At 39.2% G+C, this 21,529-nt stretch overlaps 1 protein-coding gene across 2 annotated transcripts; it reads left to right on the forward strand.

Moving 5' to 3' along the window:
• Positions 1–1,347: 1,347 nt before the first annotated feature.
• Positions 1,348–19,753, forward strand: LOC6645128 (GTPase-activating protein). Of its 2 annotated transcripts, XM_023177150.2 has the most exons (6): positions 1,348–2,081; positions 13,874–15,918; positions 15,983–16,359; positions 16,917–16,922; positions 17,302–17,497; positions 18,462–19,753. In XM_023177150.2, exons 1-6 carry the CDS (start codon positions 1,865–1,867, stop codon positions 19,542–19,544), a joined length of 3,924 nt encoding a protein of 1,307 aa, XP_023032918.1. In that variant the 5' UTR covers positions 1,348–1,864; the 3' UTR covers positions 19,545–19,753. The 2 variants fall into 2 exon arrangements, with proteins under 2 accessions (XP_023032918.1, XP_023032919.1); XM_023177151.2 differs by lacking the exon at positions 16,917–16,922.
• Positions 19,754–21,529: the final 1,776 nt, after the last annotated feature.

Here is a 21,529-nt window from a genome sequence, read left to right on the forward strand (position 1 = left end):
CCTCTTTTCTATGAGACTATAAACGCCCACGTAAATTGCGCTACATCAACTCGAGACGGGCATATAAATTTCAAATACATACATATACATATACATACAAAATGTTTCAAATTTATGTAGGTAGTTTCTATGAATTTTATTTGAAGAATATGTGAAATAAGGGCATACATATAGAAGTATTTATACTGTACAGAACCCGCAATGTCGTAAATAGCCGAAACATTCTCTTGCTTCCGCTGCCGGCGCCGAAACAGAGCGCAACATGTGTTTGTCTGGTCTTCGGGTCTGTGAATGGCTGCGTGTGAGTGTGTTTTTCATTCATAAATTTTTTTTGGAAAAGTGCACCCAGACGCCGTTGCCGGCATCAATGTTATTGGCTGGCAATCATGAATTTAGGCTACCCATTCAGATTCATTTCGTCGGTGACACTTGCCAGAGGGAAAACGCCGCACGGATACACTGTGAAATATTATTAAATATAGTTTCCAAGAAAAGAAAGAAAATTATATAATTTGGTGTGATATAAATTAAAGGTGACAGGTCATAACAATACACAAGTGAAAATAGCTTTTGTTCATAACTAAAATGTGTCCCCAATAAATGTGTAGCAATCATATTTTTTTAATAAAAATTTAATTAACCGCCATCAACACCTGATTTGGAGGTTCCCAACACTGCACTAGAAGCTTAGCAACACTAATAAGTGTTGCATTACCGACTCGAAAATTAACTATGTAAAGTGATTTCTACATAAAATGTTCACTAGGTTGTGTTTTATTAGGCGGCAAATTAAATTAAGCCAATCTACGGACAAATATTGTGTTTAAAATATACATTGCAAAAACCCGCTTTTCAAAGTTTAATTAAACTGCAAAGTAAATTTGTAACAATCACGAGAAATTAAACTATCAATTTTCTCTGTTACCATCGATGTTTCACCAGCTCTAACGTCATGTTAATTAACAGCTAGTGGTAAATGTTAGTGAACAGAAAATCGGAATTAGAGCTGGGAATCCATCGATACTTGCTCCACTCGATATTTTTCCCATCGATGGAAAAAACTATCGATACTATCGATGGTTGCTCGAGTTCGACTCCTTTACCTGATGTTGTTACTATTTTTCACGATTTTTACTCTTTTGTTCGAAGTTGGCTTCCATCGATTTGCGACCTCCCTTGCAACATGTTCAACAGAGCAACTGGCTAAAAGAAATTCGATATATCGACATCGAAAAATTCCCATCGACTTATCGCACTCCATCGGTTCCATCGATAATATCGATGGTGCCATCGATGGTTTTCCCAGCTCTAGTGAACAAAAAAATCGGAATTCTGTTTTTAATTTCATGGTGAGAGGACGTCGTCATGCGTGTTCGTCGGCAAAAATTCGACAAGAAATTTATAATAAAACAACAGTTCGTTATGTTGTGAATAGTAAACAATTAATTACGATTTCATAAAATTCCATTAGTTCTTCCGTTCGGTTTTGTGACGCACACAAGTATTATGGTGGCTTCTGCATTACAAATGTATAATTTTGTGTTCTCGCATTCAAGAAATAAGAACGCTATCGCAAGTTAAGCGTTTTTTTAAAGCATTACCATTTTTTTTATAAACAAATGCTGTGGATTTATAATTTCGCGTTGCAACGTCGCCGAAATATATTTTATTTTTTTTGCTGTTTTAAATAAAAGAAAGGATTGAATTGTCAATTGCAGCAACTATCCAATGAATTGAAAGCAAAATCATAAAAAATAAACAAATAAAATAAATAAATAAATTAAAATAAGAAGCAAACATAAAAAAATCGACCAATTCTCGAAATTCTAATCTAAATGCAACGCTGTGCGACAACAACACCGAAATGCTGCTGAAAAAGAAACGCTATATGGTCGAAGAGCAGGACGACACGATTGAGGTCGCCGTTGTTGAGGCAGCAAGCAACAACAGAAACGCAAACACCAACACAAACACCAGCACCAATACCAACAGCAACAATAGCAGCAGCAGCAGTAGTTATGGATCCAACATGGCCGATACACGCGAAGTACGCATTGAGGAGCAATTAAAAGTGAAAATTGGTATGTAGAATTGTGCAAATTGTGTATGGAAATATATAGAAACTGTCAATCAATGAACTAAGTTCGTTTGCCAAGTGAAATTCGCTGAAAATCTGGGCAAATTTATATAGTGAAAAGTGTAAACGAATGTGTGTGTGTGTGTGCGTTGTGTATGTGGAGGCGAGAAGAGCGAGCTGAGAGCTAGCTAAACGCGACAAAAAAATATGAATCTGTTGTGAGACAGTCTCGAAAAATACTGTAATGCCGTTAGTTAAACATAAGCTAAAGTGAAATTGCAATGAGATTTGAGAGTAAAAATGCCTATACTGTATTTATTTCATTTGGTTTGAAAATGCAATGCATTTTATGGGCTACAAACGTGTTGTGCTGTTTTGGCGTATACAATTCTTGCCTGCTGCTGTCTCGCTTGTCCTCGCGTGTATGTTCTTTCTCCCTCGCTCTTCCTCTCTTTCTCTGTGTCTGTGTGTGTGTCAGTGTTTCCACTTTTTTTTTTCGTGCAGCAAGTAACAAACTAACATTATTTTTGTTGTTGGTGGTGTTGCCGCTGAGCCAACACAAATCTAGTTCCGCTGGCTTGGCTGGGCTTGCCACCCGTCATCTAAATGTTACGGCATCCACAGTCAGTCACTCTGCCCCCGCCCTTGTAGCCACTGTTTGCATGCAGCGCCCCTTTTTGTGAATGAATTTGGTTGTCTGTATGTGTGTGTGTGCGACGCTTCAGCGGCGCATGTGCCAGCCAACACACACACACACGCACGCAAATGCCTACATATATAGACCCCAGCAACAATGTGTGGGTATTTTCATGAATGGAATTTTGAATTCAGTGTACTTTTCTCTTACCACCACCACCAACAACAACAACAACCATACAATTCATTGGCAAAAATGATACAACAAAACAACCAACAACAACATCAAAATACCGTGGCTTTTCGATTTTATGAATGATTATTAAGGAAGTGAGGACGCGCAAGAGCTTTTCCATATTACCAAATTCGACAAAAGGTCAAACTATCCCTCTCTCTCTCTCTTTCTCTGTCGCATGCTCTAGCACATTCTCATGCTCATTTTTGTTGTTACTCTCACTTGCGGTTTTCTTGTTGGTGTACTTGACTGGCTTTGCATTTCCTGTGTAAGCCAAAAGTGTAACAACAAAATTATGACCACAAAATATAAAAAAAAATCTCTCGCCTCTCGTTCTTCTCCTTTGTAACCTTTACATCCGTTCCAATTTTAATTTCACACCTGTGTGTATACACTAACCTGGGAAAGGGTTAAAACCGAAGGCAACTAGTGTAGGAGGCGGATTGCCCTAAGAAATACAGAAGTTGCATCCACCGATATCGGATATACAATTGTACATATATTTTTCTTAATTTATCTAAAGAAAGGAATGTTAAGAAAAATAACGATAAAGAAAGAAAATCTTTGAGAAGGACAACGATCATTAGAGGAATGCTCTAAGCTTAAGCAATTTCCTCTGGAGGGAGTAAAATCGGATCTATCGCTTTTGTAGAATACATACAAACTTTGGTTGTCATTTTTAAAGTTTCTGAAAAGAACTGTCCTGTCTTTCTCGAAACTGCATGATGCCGAAGAACCCTTTTTTCTTCATGACCTACTTCTCCTACTCCCACAAAAAGGGAAAATTCAAAGTGTATAAAAGCTTCGGTGATATGAAACTATTATGGACTCGACTGCTCGACTCTATGTATATACATACATACATATGTATGTATGTATGTGTATTTCCACGTTCATTTCATCAGCGCACAGAGTAATATAAATAAATAGACAAACATACTGGGCTGTTTCTTTGAATTTCAATCTTTTTTCCAAGTCATAAGCAGCTTTTGCTACGCTTCTTCATTTTCTGCTTTGGCCATAAATTATATGCAAAGCTGCAACAGCAGCAGCGACAACAACAACAACGACAACAACAAACATTGTAGCTGCTTTTGATTTCCGTTTCCCATCACATGAGTTTCCTTTCCCCATGTCTTCTTCTTGCTGTTGTTCTTTTTGCTTTTCTTTCATGCTTACTCCTCTCCCGCTGACCTCTCCTCTGTGGTTTTGGGCTCATAAAACTTTTGCTTTTTGCTCGATCTGCTTCTCCTCTCTCTCTCTCTCTCTCCCCTTGTCTCTAGAGACGACAAAGACAACAGACAGAGAGTTACTGCTGCTGCTGTTGTTGTTTGTTTATTGCACGCCTCAATTGTTTTTGTTTTTTCTCCTTTCTTGGTTTTTGCATAAGCTGGCGGCTGATTTCCTTTCTCAGCTGGTTGGATATTCACCTTTCTGCAGAATCTTTACTGTAGGTTACCCTCATAAATGAAGCGTTGTGAAGGGCAAGGGGGGAAAGCTGCTGCTGCGGGTCTTTGTCAGAAATCGATACATAAACATTTTTTGAAAATTCAAAATCCCTTTTTGTAGGTCCCTTCCTCCCCTCCATTCACTCTTCTTCTTTCATTGATTTAAGTAGGTACTTAAAACTTGTTGTCTGTGTCACTTTGTGGTTAGAAGAATCTGTGGTAATGAAATGTCTCCAGGTTCGGTTCTTCAATATCAGTTAGTACATACATACATAAATATATATAGAGAAAAAAAAACTGATTTCAATTCTCATTGAATTTGTTCTCTATAATTTACTTGAACTATACATAACTGAAAATAAACCTTGTTTATTTGGCCACAGCAAAATTGTAACTTTTTAGCCAAAGTTATTCCACTTACAAGTGTAAGCACTTTTCTTAAATATCGAGTAAATTCTCACAAAGAATTTCCTTATTTGCTTGAAAAAAGTGATAAAAAAGAAAAATAAATCATAGAGTTTATTGATTATAAGTATTAATTCCCTTGAACTTGTCCCAAAGTCAAAGTTGAATCCAATGAATGGGCTTTGCCAATGCCCTTTCTATCCTCCTAGTCCAACTGTCTCCCTCTCTCTATCTCTATAATTATAATTTATCATCACATCATTACGTCGCATTAGCTTCGTCACCCTGTCTCTCATCCGATCCAATCCGACTACTGCTTCTTCTTGATATTCACAACACTTTTTAGTTTTTATTTTTACTCTTTGTGTGCGCTTTGCTGAGCCATCAAAGACTTGCATACACACACACACACACATATGTACACACATATGTATGTATGTAAGTTTGTATGTATATAAAGCATATTTTTCTCAAGTTTCATATTTCCACTTCATTATGCTTTGCATGCTTAATAATAATACTTCCACATCGTGCTTAGTTTCAATTACACACACACACAATAACACAAAGTTTCGCTTTTGTTGTTGTTGTTGGATAGATGGGAAGCTTTCCATTTTGTTGGCCATTGCGATTTCTACATCGTCGTCGTCGACCGAAATTGGCGTAATACTTTTCCACTTAATTAAAATGTTTCGAGCATAACCTAAATTTCATTTTCTATGAGAGAGTGAGATGGTATGATAGATTGTTGTTGTTGGCGCGGGAGTGTAAAGAGTTTGGCGGGCCAGGGAGAGAGGGTGGGTGTAGGTTGAGGTTGCTGCGGTGGTAGCCATGAATGACTCAGTCAGGCAGTCAGTCAGTCAGTCAGTCAGTTTTGCCTCTTGCGCGCTATTACTCATAGTGCCAGAAAGCTAGGGAGAGAGAGAGCGAGACAGAGACACTAAGAGGGAGATGGGCAGATGTTGGATACATGTTTCTTATACTTGTTCTCTCCTATACAAATGCAATTTATGCTGAATTATTACTACAGACAAACGACATTTACATGACAAATAACCCCAAGGCGAAGAAGAAGATGTAGAAGAGTTGACAACTCTGTTAAGAAACAGGATGGGGTGGGGTACGGGTGACGGGAAACTCCTCGGACCCCACACACTTGATAGAGGACAGAGAATGGAATGGGGGAAACAGGGTAAGTAAGACGGTCGGTCCCTGTCCTCTATTCCGTTGAACTTGAAAACATAGAAAACGAAGCAACGAACTAACATAAAAATATATGTTTTTGCAGCGCAATAACAACTACAATAAATAGTTTAGCTAAAAAAGGTAATTAATTAAAAGCCGGTTCGACGAACAAACAAACAAACAAACAAACCAACCAACCAACCAACTAACCCCGACTTCTCGAGTTTTCTGTATGTAACTAAGTATATATATATATATACATATGTGTGTGTGTGTGTGTGTGTGTGTGACTGACTGACTCTTTGGTTTGTTGTTCTAAAACTGGTTGCAATTGGTCTGACTAGTTCTAGTGTGTGTCTCCTCTTCTTTCTTTGGCTCTGTTCACAATTAGAGTTCGCTGCTGCTGCTGCTGTTGATGTTTTTTCTTCTAATTATTTACAAGATCAACAATTTTTATACATACACAATGAACATACATACATACTATGTATATCAACCATACATAAATCTCAAAAAATGGCTTTTAGTTAAACGAAATTTAAACTTTACAACTTTGACAAGTTGGTGGATTCCTTTCTTTCTCTTACTCCCTAAATGTGAAAAGTTATAAAATATGTATATACATGTATATGTACATATATGATGATGTTTTAAGGGACGAATTTGACTGTGCACACTGTGCGGCATATTACAGCATATTTTGTCCACTTCCAGAGAATTACTAAGGAGCAATTTGATGTAATTAGCGCATTGCAAAAATACTTTTTATTCAGGTCGCCAATAAAGTCACAACCAAAGTTCTTAAAGTCGACAAGAACCTCCTTTTGTTTGTGGTGCAGAGGTGGTGCAGTGGTGCTGGTGGAAGGAATGACAATGATGCTGAAAAGTTAATAATGACGATGTGTGCTGTCTTTGTCTCTCAGTGCACTGGATGACGATGAGACAGCCTTCTATCCGTCCAACCATTCACCTCCTCTCACTCTCTTAATTCCGCAATTCAACTCTTTATGACTTAACGCTTGACCTCTTCATTCGCAATTTGCCTTTGATGTGTGCGTATGATGACTTCACTTGGGGGTCAACCTCATAAAAAGTAAGCCCCTTGATCTATCTCCTCGCGTCTTGCCTCTACGCCCTTGTCGCTCCCCCTGTCAAGGCTTTGAACTTCACGCTTTAGTGTGGCGCTGCTCATGTAATTTGTAATTAAATAGAATTCCTACTGTCATTTTTATAAAACGAAGAGAGGAAGAAACAAAACGGAAGAGTAGGTAAGAGGAGGAGGTGGAGGAGAAGGTTTACTATCAATTTTGATGCCATAATTTGAGCGCTTGGTTTGGTTTCAAGTGTCGTTTTTGTTGTTGTTTCTTGTACCCTTTTAAAAGAAACCCCCCAACAATAACAACAACAACGAGCGGAAATGTCGTTTAAAGAAGTTTTAATGGAGGAGACAAGTTTTTAATGGGTTTTTGTGGGTTTCGTTTGGTAGTTTAATTAGGAAGAGAAAAAGAGACAGAGACTGATAGTGTCTTTTTACTACGTGCTACGAGGGAGATGACATTAAATTTATTTATCCAAGCGACTGGACTAGGGCAACTGTGGAACACCTAATCCTCGTGCTAGCTCGCTGCCTTCTGTCAACCATTTCTTGCGCATTAATGCCAATAGAGTTTTATATTTGCCATTTCCTTGACCTTACCTCAAGGTGCAACTTTATTCCACCTTCCTCCTATACACGTGGACACTGTCGTCGTTTTTCTCAACTTGATCTTCTCATAAACTTGTTAAATTCTTCACTTTACTTTGCTACTTACTCACACATAACACACACACACACACACACACCGCGACACGAAGCAAATTCTGTGGGCGTTTACAAAAAAAAATGTATGTCTGATTATTTTCATTATATACATCATACATATATATACATATGTATGGATCGGTATGTATGTATATAAAAGACGTAAATGTGTTGAGAAACGGACAACAACTCGTCCGTCTAATGAGCAAGCGAACAAACCGAACGTAAGTTGTTATTGAGCTTAATTTGGTCATATCAAATTGGAAGAGTCAGTCGTGCTTCGCGTCAATGTGTCGTCAAAATGCGCTGACAGGGGTCAGTCAGTCAGTCAGTCTTTATTTCTCTCTCATTTCAACCCATCATCTATTTCTGTCTGTCTCATTCTCTTTGACTGAAAAATTGAAGGTTAATAGTGCTAAAAATGATTAGCAATTGTGTTTAGGCAGGCGGGGCGGGGGCAGGCGAAAGGCAAATTGGGTGGGCGGTTTAGACTTCACTTTAAATGGTTGTGACAACAAACCACAAAAGCCTCAAGTGAGAAACTTTCAATTGCGAATGTGATACAAAGAATTGATTACTCATCATAGGGGACAATAGATCCGTCGATCGATCCGATCGGCCTCTATGATATATACAAATACAAAAAGAAAACAAAAATAATGTTAATAAATAAACAAACAAACAAATGCCAGATAGCTGCTGCTTCTGCTGAATGACGTTAATAAAAAAAACAGCAAGGCAAAGCTGCGTGCTCCCCACATGCAGAGAAGCCCGACAATGTGCGGTCAAAATCTGTAGAAGAAAAAGGAGCAACAAATGGGGAAGAGGCGATGACGAGCAACAGGCCAGGGCCAGGCAAAAGATCAGATGATGATCATCATCATCATCAGATGAGGGAAACGTAATCAGACCGGAAATCGATCAGCACGTACACGCACGCAAACACACACACACGCACACAGAAGGAGAGAATGAGAAGAGAAAGGAAAAAGGGAGAGGAAAGACAGAGAGAAAGATTGAGAAAGAGGCATATACTAGTTTAGTTTCTTCTGCTTCTTCTTCTATATTGGTAACTGAATAAAATGAAAAGAGACGCATTATTAATACACTTAAAGAAGATGATGCGAATAGAAGAAATGTGCATGCATAGTGGAAAGACCAAGAACCTGTTTGTAGCATTCAACATGCTGACTGCCGCCGCTGTTGCTGCTTCTGCTAATTTCCAAAGACATTGATTTTTAGGAAGTTCTAGTTCTTAAGCGGAAAAAGGAAATCGCTTAAAGGGTTCTTAAAAGGGGTGTGACGAGGAAGAAAGAAAGGCATCAAGAGGAAGTGCTGGGTGAGAAGTGGTGGTGGGCATTCGCTGCTGCTTTTACACCTTTGTGTGGAAATCTCAAATCCACTCAGCGCGCGAAGTAAACTCTTCAGTCAGCCAAAGAACAAGAACAAAAACAAGAAGTGCACACAACAATCGCATTTTCGAAGCTTTTTACACACAGGAAACTGACGTTTAGACAAAACGGCCAGAGACCCAAGACCCCCAGACCCCAGATCCCAGACGAGACATGTGCTCTGGCTGTTCGCCTCCTCGCCTGTGTCTCCATCTCTCCATTTCCATCTCTCACTCTCTATCTTCATCTGTCTGCTGTGTAAATCTCTCATCCGCTGAAAATACAGAAAAAGAAAAAAAAAACACACACACTGATACAAGTATTTATCTCTATTTCCGTTCTTTTGCATAAATGTAGCCTTGTGCTTTGGTCGGGTATGTCTCTGCTTTGCCTGGTTTGGTCTGGCTTGGCCTGGCCTGGGTTCAGTTGGTTTGGTTTGTGTTTCATTTGCTTTTTGGAATTTATTACACTGCCAACCGCCACTGCCACTGCTGGGCCGACCCACTACCGCACACATACACACACACACACACACACACACACACACACACACACACACACACACACACACACACACACACACACACTGTGTTCCTTCCCTTCTTGAACTCCTCTCGATCCTCCTTCCGCTCTATCTTTTTCTGTTTTCCTCTTCTTTGGCGCTCTTGAAGTAATCGCCTCATTAATTCGTGCGCGTTTCATGCTGCACTGAATCAATTTGCATATTGTGCAAAAAAAAAAAAAAAAAACAAAAACAAAAACAAAACCCTCCCAACTAGTGAACGACAAAAAAAGAAACAATAAAAATACCACTGGAAAACAGAAAACGAAGGAAAAGCAAATGAAATCCAATTACAAAGTCTTTAAATTTAATTTTTCTGTAAAAGAAATCATGAAAATTGAAAACGTTTAATGATCCACCGCGAAATCCACGAGGTTCTCGCTTCACTACCGCCCCACTAAACGAGACATTGAAATTAAGGCAAATGTCATTTGTGCGGGGGCACATGTTGACGGCTCCGAGGCGGCACGAGTCTTAGAAGTTTTCATTTACCACATGGTCTTCTCGAAGAGGGCAGACAAGAAGTGCAAGTGTGGGTGGGAGAGAGAAAGTGATGGTTTCTATTTTGGTACATCGATTTATATGCAATACAACATACATACATCTTGTCCCTTCCCCTCCATCTAATCATCATAATGTTGTTTATCTTTAGAGAAGATCTACATACAGCAAACGCATTGATGAACGGGTGAAACTAAAGGCACACGAACCACAAGAGGGAGCATTTACCAAAAACAACAAGAATTCCAATTATTGTTTCTATACAAAATTAATATTTCACCCATGCTAAATTTTACACTGAAAAAGTCGGGGGCTAACCATATACAACTCTGTAAATACTTCAATATCACTCCAAAGACACTCGAGCATTGGTACCAGGACTCGCTCCATGTCAGGTCTATGTGGGATACTCACCCCCGGGTGTCTACCTGCTCTACCTAACATAACCTAACCTAACCATATTTCACACATCTATTCACCAATTCTATCCAAGATATGGAATCTGTATATTGCCGAGAGTCGATGAAATCGCCTTTTCCTGTTTGCATGACCATTATGCATACCGAGAAACTCACAAGAATTCTTAGTAACATATAAAAACAATATATCTACATACATATGTATATGTATAAGCAAAATTATGTTTAAAGAAATGTGCTATTTGGTTTTTGGTCTTACTGTGATATATGCAATGAGTTAACTTCCGCTTGACAATATAACAGAAAAAAAAAGAAACTTTCCGATTAGCTGCTGCTGCTGCTTCCCCACGATCTTTTCTTTTTCCGTTTTTATACCAGGCATTCCATCCATTGATCAGTCATCATGATTTGGCCCGGTTCAGTGAGCTTTGTGGCTGGGTTATTGATTGCAGCAATCCGTGCTTGGAATATATAAATTGATAAAAGTAAATATGTACATACATATATGTATGTATATTTATTAATTATACCCTTTTCAGAGGGTTTTATGATTTTAGTCAGATGTTTGTAACCGACCCCACAATCAATATCTTGATCAGAATGTGAGAAGTCGAGTCGATATAGCGTTAACTAAAAAGCTACTAGCTACGTAATTGAGATTAAGTGTTGCAATTTGTCGTATTGGATAACTATAACATACTAGCTATAAAAAACTTTACTTGGTGGGAAATATCTCAGTGCAAATGTAGACAATGCTAATTAAAATAAGCTTAGTGAGAAATTATTCAGAATATAGAAATATCTTCTAAAAGAAATTCACAATCGAACATGACACACGCACTAGAAGGGTATCTGAACTTCGGTGCAGCCAAAGTAGATTTATTTGTCAGTTTTATCATCATTGTGAATTGTGAAGGTCGTGGCAAGAGTCGTCCTCATATCGTATGATTTTCTATGACGACTAACGACGACTTTAAACAGTATTTGAGTTAAAAAAAAATATTGTAAATTCCAAGGGGATTTTCCTTACTATCATCACAGTTCAGTTCAATCCAGTCCATTCATCATTTAGTCTTATGCTTAGTAGGGGGCTCGTCAGTGGAAATTCTAATCATATATGCGCCATTCGTATTAATGGATGACTAAGAGACAAGTTACTACAACAACAAAACGGAACCCCATTATATTTTATTTAGGAAACTTAAAAATCATGTGAGGAGGGAGAAACACCAATGACACAACGCAAAACTATAAAAAAACACAAACACACACACACTCACACGCAAAAAGAGGCAGATAAATAAATTATACAAAAAAAAACGTCATCGAAATGTATAATAAAGATTTCGTAGGGAAGAGACGGAGGGGGTCAGTGCAACGACTGTTAGATACCCTTTATCAACGGTATAACTCAAACTAACCATGTGGCGTATGCGTTATATATATATATTAATCATACGACAGGTGTTACACTTAATATACATTGGCATACATTGACTCAGCACTAATATAACCTTTTAGCCCATGTGCTAGTGACTACAGGGTATACTAATTTAACAAAGTTGTCTGGCTGGAATTCCCCCTTCACGAAAAACAAAAAAAAAAAATCACCACAGCAACAACAGCAGCAGCCAATTTCATGAATGAAATTTACTGTTACGCAGAGTCCAAAGACAGCAGGGAAAAACAGACACACACACACACACACACACACACATATAAACAGAGAGAGCTAGAGAGAGAGAGAGAGGCATTTTCAAAAGAAAGCGAGATGGAGCTACTTAGAGTCGAAAAAAAGAGAAATATAAAACACAATTTGAATTTTCGTTTTGTGCGCTCGGCGGAGGTCAAAAAGCAAAAACACTTTTGATTTTTGTCATTCAAGGTGGGTGATGGAAGGAGGAGGAGGGGACTGAAATCCCCCCTCTCATGTTTTTTAGTTTTTGCCATTTGCTTTTTACGTTTTCATTCATTGATTCGTCCGTCGTCGTCGTCGTCTTCGTGTTATCAAGTAATAGTTTGTTTTTCTTACGACAACAAAGTGAGCAGAGAAGCTCACACACACACACACACAGATGCAGACGCACACACGTGCATGTACATACACATGATTGTAGAGAGGGAGGGAGGGGCACGGAGAATATGATAGCAAATATAACCCCATTGATAGGCAAAGAGTATTGTCAATATAATACTGGAAAGAAAGAAAGAAAAAAAAAACCTACCATATATAGTAGTGGGCAAAAATTTTTGCGCATTGCTTGCGATGGCTGCAGCGATATGCGCCTACATGACGCCTAGCCCGCGGCACACACACACACACGCACACGCACATACATTCATCGTGTGTGTGTGTGTGCATTTACTTAATATATTTCCGCTTGACTGCTGCTAATTTCTTTCATTGAGCAAAAGCATTTGTTCCAATAGGAAGGAGGGTGGCTTGTCTCCCCGCCCCGCCTCTCTCCACTCGGCTAGGTATTTCTTCTTGATTTGTTGTTATTATTTAAAATTTTCTCCATTGGTTGTCGCTTGTTCTCGTCAATCCATCATCCGTTTGTTTGAGGAGTCTAGTCAAGCGCCAGCCAGCTCATGGTCCAGTCCAGTCCAGTCCACTTCAGGTGGTAAAAACCTCATCGATATTGCAGTTTAACGCACACGCAACAGGCAACCGGCAATTGTTGTTGCACAGGAAGTCACGTTCCGTACGCGTTGCTCTTTTTTTGTACTTCAATCAAAAGAAGCCGAAGATTTACATAATTTACAATTTTTTGTACACTAAGGAAAAGCAATAAAACACAAGAAATCACATAAACTAACAGCAAACAGGTGTCAAGGTCAATCGGTGTGAAATTTTAGTGAGACGTTCCTCGCGTGAATAACCGAAACACTCTGTTAGTTTCGTTTTGTTTGGCATTGAGAGTTAATCATATCGATAATCGGTGGTCTATCAGAGCACAGTTCCGTGAGCAGCAAGTGGAGGGGTGTTTTTTGGGCCTAATTAACGGTAGACTACTATTCAATTTTATTAGTTTATTGTTTGGTTGTTACTCTCCTCATATCAATCACAATTACTTGTTTCCTCTTGGCCCAATTTCAAAGATTAGATTGTTGCAATTTCTGCTTTTGTGATAACTCGAATATTAATTGATTATTTGTTATTGTCATTATTATTTATTAATTTATTGTTACTTTTGCTTATATTTACTACAGGCGAAGCAAAGAACCTCAGCAGCCGCAATGCCGCCAACACAAGTTGCAGTACACAGGGCACACGAGATGTCTACTGCACCATTGCCTTGGATCAGGAGGAGATTTGTAGAACGCCGACCATTGAGCGCACCCTATCGCCATTCTTTGGCGAGGAATACCAATTCAAAATACCGCGCCGCTTCCGTTACCTATCGGTGTATGTATGGGATCGCGATATGAAGCAGGATAAACCAATTGGCAAGATTGCCATCAAAAGGGAGGAGCTGCACAATTACAATACACGTGACCATTGGTTCACGCTGCGACCCGTCGATGCTGACTCTGAGGTTCAAGGCATGGCTCACATAAAGGTGGCCTTTGAGGAGGTGCCACTGACAGAGAGCATTGAGCTGGTCGCTGCCCAGCAGCAAATCCAACTTCAGCATCAGCACCACCACCATCACCAGCAGCAGCAACACCACCATCAGCACCAACAACATCATCTGTTGCATCATCATCACCAGCAGCGAGCCCATCAGAACGACTACAAGGAGAATAGCGAATTGAGCAATATCCAAAGGGCATCAGCAGCAGCGTCGGCTGCCGCATCGGCTGGCATTGGAGGAGGTGGAACAGCTGGAGGTGGTGGCGGTGGAGGCACTAACTCGGCGGCCATGACTTTAAAGACACGTGTGGCTGGCCTGGTTGGTCATGTGCATCATCATCATCACCATCAGCAGCAGCAGCAGCAGCAGCAACAACTGCAGCTGCAGCAACAACAGCAAATACATGGACAGCATGCGCCGTCTAGCACCAATTCTTCCACAGATCAGCTGGCCAACTGGAAGAATGCGCATGGACGAAATGTTCGTGTTGCCATCCATGTTCCCGCCTGCATCGATTTGGCCAAGAAGCAGGGCACCTGCGATCCATTTGTCATCTGCACCGCCTACTACAGCAATAAGCAACAGATAACCAAGCGGACAAAGCAACGCAAAAAGACCGTCGATCCCGAATTCGATGAGGTTATGTATTTTGATCTCTGCATTGATGCTGAAGCCGGCAGCACGGCTACCACCGGCAGCAACAAATCCTCTGGCTCACTTGAGTCGTCGGCCAACAAAGCTTACTCCATTTATCCCCTTGGCGGGGCTGATCTCTGCGAGATTGCGGTGACGCTGTGGCATGATGCCCACGGCGCCATGGCTGATAAAGTGTTCCTGGGCGAGGTGCGTCTGCCCATGTTTAATAAGCAACAGCAGCAGGCGGTTCAACCGGCTGCCTGGTATTATCTGCAACCCCGCTCTACATCCACCAGTGGTCGCTCTCTGAATGCCACGCCCCGTTCGTGCGCCACCCCGCCAGGGACAAGACTCAGTGTTGATTCCACTATTGGATCATTGCGCCTGAATTTGAATTATACCGCCGATCATGTATTCCCGCTGCCCACTTATGATGATTTACTAAATTTGCTCCTAGAATCGGTAGATCAGCGTCCCATAACCGTTTCAGCCGTATCCATACTTGGCGAGTTGGTCTCAGGGAAAACGGAAGTTGCCCAGCCGCTGGTGCGGCTATTCACTCACACGGAACGGATTGCGCCCATCATTAAGGCACTGGCCGATCACGAAATATCGAATCTAACCGACCCCACCACCATCTTTCGTGGCAACACTCTCGTCTCGAAAATGATGGACGAGGCCATGAGGCTATCGGGTCTACACTATCTGCATCAGACACTGCGTCCCGTGCTATCGCAGATTGTGGCCGAGAAGAAACCCTGCGAAATCGATCCCACCAAGGTAAAAGATCGCTCGGCTGTCGACACAAATCTGCACAATCTCAAGGACTATGTGGAGCGAGTGTTTGAAGCGATCACAAAGAGCGCGGAGCGATGTCCCAAAGTTCTCTGTCAGATATTTCACGATCTCCGTGAATGTGCTGGCAAGCATTTTCCACGGAATCGTGAAGTGCGCTACTCCGTGGTCTCTGGCTTCATATTCTTGCGTTTCTTTGCGCCCGCCATACTGGGACCCAAGCTCTTTGATCTGACCACTGAGCGACTGGTAAGCTTAAGAAGCCCCCAACTGCAATTCGAAACTTATCCGTTTCCCCTTTGTATATTTTTAGGATGCCCAGACAAATCGCACGCTAACATTAATCTCCAAGACGATACAATCTCTGGGCAATTTGGTTAGCTCGCGTTCATCCCAGCAGCCCTGCAAGGAGGAGTACACCGGGGAACTGTACAAGAAGTTTTGCACGGAGCAGCATGTAGCTGCGGTTAAGCATTTTCTAGAGGTTATCTCCACGCCAAATGGTGCTCCTCCTACAGGCAGTGCCAATCCAATGACGATGGCGATGGCGACGACAACGACGTCGACGATCACGATGAGTGGTGGCAGCGGCGGTGTTAGTAATAGTAGTTGTAGTACAAATCAGTTGCCCACATTAACAACAACGACGACAGCAGCGACGCCTTTAGAACCAGTATTACTTAAAGAGGGGTAAGTTTGGCCAACTCAATGTTATACCTTAACTAACTCATAATAGGCGAACGGGTATTGTATACGGTGTTATTTTCAATTCCGTTTCGTTTGGATCCTCACCTGGAAACGGAATTGATGAGTAAAACTCCGCTAGAAAGGGGATGGTTTCTGAATCAATCAATATAGAGTTGTGGATATATAATTCCCTACCTTTGAATGTGTACCCCCCATCCAAAAAAAAAAAAAACAAATAAATATATATATAACTATAAGTATATATATTTATATATATTATTTCTTTGCCATATAACCCATTTAACAAAAAATAATTTGGTTAATTACGCTTTGTTTTATTCTAATACTGAAACTTTCTTTATCTTTCTCTTCTTTTACGCGCGCTGCTTTTATATATAAATATATAAAAAAAAATAAAAAAAAAACCAAAAACCAAACCAAAAATCCATCACCAACACATCACCACCAACAAAAATTCCCATCATAAATTTATACACACACACACACATACAAACATAAACATCTTTTACACACACACACAAAATTATACTAACGTCTAGCGAGGGGTAAGAGAAATTAATGTGCTTTTAATTTAAACTTTTTGTGTAACAAACATATGTACATACATACATATATATATATATGAGTGTACATACCTATGTATGTGTGTATGTATGTACATATTTACCTAACATTAAGCTTGATTTTTCGGTTAACATCCCAGCAACATAATATAGTTTATTGTTGTTGTTTTTAGTGTTGTATATACATATAGTATTATTAGTGTATGTGAACACGAAAATTTTGTTTGTGACAATCCACACGTAAATATTCTTACATACATTTTAAACATATTGTTCCTTCTTCAACTCTTCCATCCCTCTCTCTCTCTTTCTTTCTCTCGCACTCTCGCCCTCCTTGTCGACTGTATATGTGATAATGCAGCATGATGACCAAATATCCAACGAGCCGCAAACGATTTGGAAGACAATTTAAGCAACGTTACTTTCGCCTGACAACGCACTCGCTGAGCTATGCCAAGTCGAAGGGCAAACAACCCATCTGTGATATACCGCTCCAGGAAATCGGAAGCGTCGAGCAATTGAAAGACAAAAGCTTCAAAATGCAAAATTGTTTTAAGGTGAGTGATTACCTGGGTAACCCATTTGCCTCAGTTTAAACAAACATTAGAGATAATCAGGCAACAGAACATAACTTTACGCTAGATGAAATAAGCCACTAACATGGAAAATTCAATCCTATGACTTAACCGATGAAATATCAGATATTTCAACGAATGACTAAGACGATCTAACCATAAGTTGGCTTTGTTCTTCTGACCCTGGCTGGTTGGCATACAAAATGCATATATTAATACCGGAAACTCATGATCTCAGGCGGCAAGCCAGCCAGCCAGCCAACACGCCACACACCACACACATTCACATACACATAGACTTATAAATAGGCAGCCCACACACACTAGCACACACACACATACAACTTTTTGCATTGCATTGCTGCAGCATGCAAAAGACGACGAAGAGCGTGACAAGCATGTGTATGAGAGAATCAGATTGATTCAATGATTGACTGACTGACTAACTGAGTGAGTGAGTGAATAGGTGGGTGTTGCTTCTGCTGCTGATCGAGTGATGATGATAAGTAGAAGTTAAACCTAGCCCATGGGCGGGCAATTATTTAAACTACTTGGGGGCTGAAAGTGAAAAGCGCGAAAAAGGGCCAACTTTCACCTGAAAGAAAAAAAACGTAATGAATGCCTTGACAAATGACAAGTTGCTGCAATTAAAAATAATTAGCATTATTATGCAGATGAGATGGCATACAAACAGCAAAAAAAAGAAGAAGAAGGGGCCTCCAGCAGAGCTTATCTTTTATTTCCCATTTTCTTATTGTTGTTTACAAAAAAAAAAGGTGAAATTTCCTCGAAATTGTAGAAATCTGTACACTGTACAGAATAATCGTTACAATAATAAATGTTGTGGGTGTGGGTGTGGGAAGCACACACACACACACACGACGAAATTGAACTTAATTGTTTTTACTTTTCTATTCACTTTCTATTTGGTTCTCTTCTTTTGCAGATTGTGCACAAAGATCGCTCGCTTATTGTTCAGACCACAAACTGTGTGGAGGAGCGCGAATGGTTCGACCTGCTGCACAAGATCTGTCTAATGAATTCCATACGCATGCAGTACTTCCATCCGTCGGCATTTATTAGTGGACATTATAGTTGTTGTGGACGCTCTGATGAGAATTCGGCCGGTTGCAAGAATGTTTCTGATAAAGAGATGGATTATTTTCAAATGGATTTGGTTACGGCCCTCGATCCGCCGCTGGACTTGCAGCGCATTCACACTCTGATCATGTCCAATATGAATCTGCTGGAGTCTCTGTTAGATCCGTTGGCCTATCATCAGCATATGCCTCAATTGCAGCAGCAGCAACATCAGCAAAACAATCCGCTGGCTCCTCTGGCTACATCCCTGCAACAACAATCCCCGCAAGCATTTGCCGAGTTCAAGAGAACCATTGAGAAATTGCGCGAAAAGGCATATGCGATTGATAAGGATCATCGGGACTATAAACAGGGAATTACCCGACAGCTAAAATATGGCAGCAGGCAGGCACCCATTGGGGATGACAATTATTGGCATATGATGCGAGCAGCTGGCCAACTTAATTTGCAGCATCATCAGCAGCAACAGCAGCAGCAACAACAACAATTGCAACATCAGCAGCAGCAGCAACACCTTCAACCTATACTCCCACAAATGCAACATGTACGAGCCAATCCCTATCAGTCGTCGGCAGCCACAACCAATAGTAATATGAATGCATATTTTATGCATAATCTTCAACATCAGCAACAACGCCACCAGCAGCAGCAGCAACAACACCAACAACAACAACAGCAGCAGCAGCAACAACAACTGCAACAGCAGCATCATCAACAACAATTCCAGCAGCAGCGAAATCATCAGTTGCAGCGCCACAATAACAACAACAACTTGAACAATAATATCAGCAGCAGCAACAACAACAATAATAATAATAACAATTGCGGCAATGCCTCATCATCCAGCCCCTCATCCACAGCCTCGAGCGTAGTTGCTGCTCCGAGCAGCGCATCGACAGCCCCTAAGCCAGCTCCTGCGATCTATTAGCGTTCAAGACTCTGCGTATTCACCTTGCCCAGAAGAACAACTATCATGACGCAATGACCTAAATGTCGGGAATACGCATCCAACGCTGGAGGATTCGATAAAGTGGAGCCAGAATCCGTAAGGAACGGAACTAAACAGAGAATAGTTAAGTTATGTGTGATGTAAAAAAAGAGAAAAGAGAAACAAACAACAACAAAAACAGTTTTATGTGCTACTTTTAACATATATCTATTTTTTTTTTTTTTTTTTGTATAAATATAAAACTAGCTTAAGCTAAGTTTTTTTTTTTTTTTAAGTAACCGATTTTTATACACAGATTTACACAAAACAAACAGAAATAGAAGAGAGACAAAAGCGAAATCTAGAAATGTATAAGCCTATTTATTTTTTGTATGTGCAAACACATTATTTATACACTCACACACGCAAACACACCATCCCATTCACACACGACGGTTAAGCATTTTTATAGCGAGAGCATAAAACTAATAATTATTTAAGCCCAATAACTCCAAAATTTTGCATAGGTTGGCATAAAGCTCTGGCCCATGTTGAGGATCAAAATGAAAACGAGAGCCAAGAAATAGAGAGTAAGTAAGGACATGAGGAAAGAGGGAGGGAGAGTGAGAGGAGATTTAGCAAAATTAAATGTTGTAAATAGCAAAACAAACTATATATTATTATACCCTACATTCGACTTAAATGAAAAAAAAAAACAAATGAAAGAATAAGATGAATACAAAACTATATTATTATACCAGTTAATTTAGGGGTAGTGAAATTTATAATAAAGCGAATGGAAATCGTTAAAGAAACTACAATGTATAGCTCACACATAAAAACGTCAAGAAATGAGAGAAAGAACAAAATAGAATGAGATAGAGATAGAGATAGAGAAAGAAAGAGCGAGATAAAAAAACGCAAATAATTCGAACACAATGTGAATGCTATATACAAATGCAACCTATATACATATGCAAACGCATAAGTACATACATCTTACATATGTATATTTACATACACATGCACATATACATACATGCATACATACATACACAAAATATGTATTAAAAGAAAAGAAAGAAAATCATTGTTAAGAACAAATTGACTACTTCCATTTTACATAAACAAACACACATACACGAACCCAATCCACATACATATTTACACACACACACACATTTATATATTTATTAAATGCATTTAATTTCATATTAAATTTAAAGTAAATTGTTAACGAAAAATTAGTTTTTTGGTTAGCTTCGACTTACTTCCACCGATTTGTTTCCAAAGCTCTTCCAATATGAATTAAAACATACAAACATACAATAAAATATATATATATATATAGGAGTATACAGAAGATAACGAAATTTCTGACCAAAAGCCGAGATATATATATATATACCTATATATATATGTATATGTGTAAAATTTAGAATGTTTAATAATCTTATACACTTATCTAACGTTTATTTTTATCATTATTTTTTTGCCATATATTTTTCGTTTTTGAAAATGTCTTCCTCTTCTCTGCTGCATTAAAATCTAATTGCGTTCTGTTTATGCATTCCAATTACTTACATTTATATATATCCATGTATATGTATATATATATTGGATATATACATATATGCAGACATGTATATCTATTTATATTTTGTGCATTTCTTTAATTTTGGTTTGGTTTTGTTTTTCTAATCTTTCCAATTATTTAATGTATATATTGAAAGAAAAAAGAAACAGAGAATTAAAGAAAAATATTCATACTTTGTGTTTAGCATCCAATTATAATTTTTAACTTAAATTTTAAGCAAATGTAAGCGTAATTTTTTTTTTTTTTATAATTTGTAGCTCATAAGTTGTTGGTACAAAGAATCGAAAATATTATTTTTTTTTTAATGAGAGAAAAAAAGCAAACAAAATAAAGCGTATCGCCAATGTATTTCGTTTTTTTGTTGTTTTCGTTTAACTTTTGTTTTATT

The sequence above is a fragment of the Drosophila willistoni genome (genome assembly GCF_018902025.1).
Source record: "Drosophila willistoni isolate 14030-0811.24 chromosome XR unlocalized genomic scaffold, UCI_dwil_1.1 Seg105, whole genome shotgun sequence".
Taxonomy (NCBI): Eukaryota; Metazoa; Arthropoda; class Insecta; order Diptera; family Drosophilidae; genus Drosophila; species Drosophila willistoni.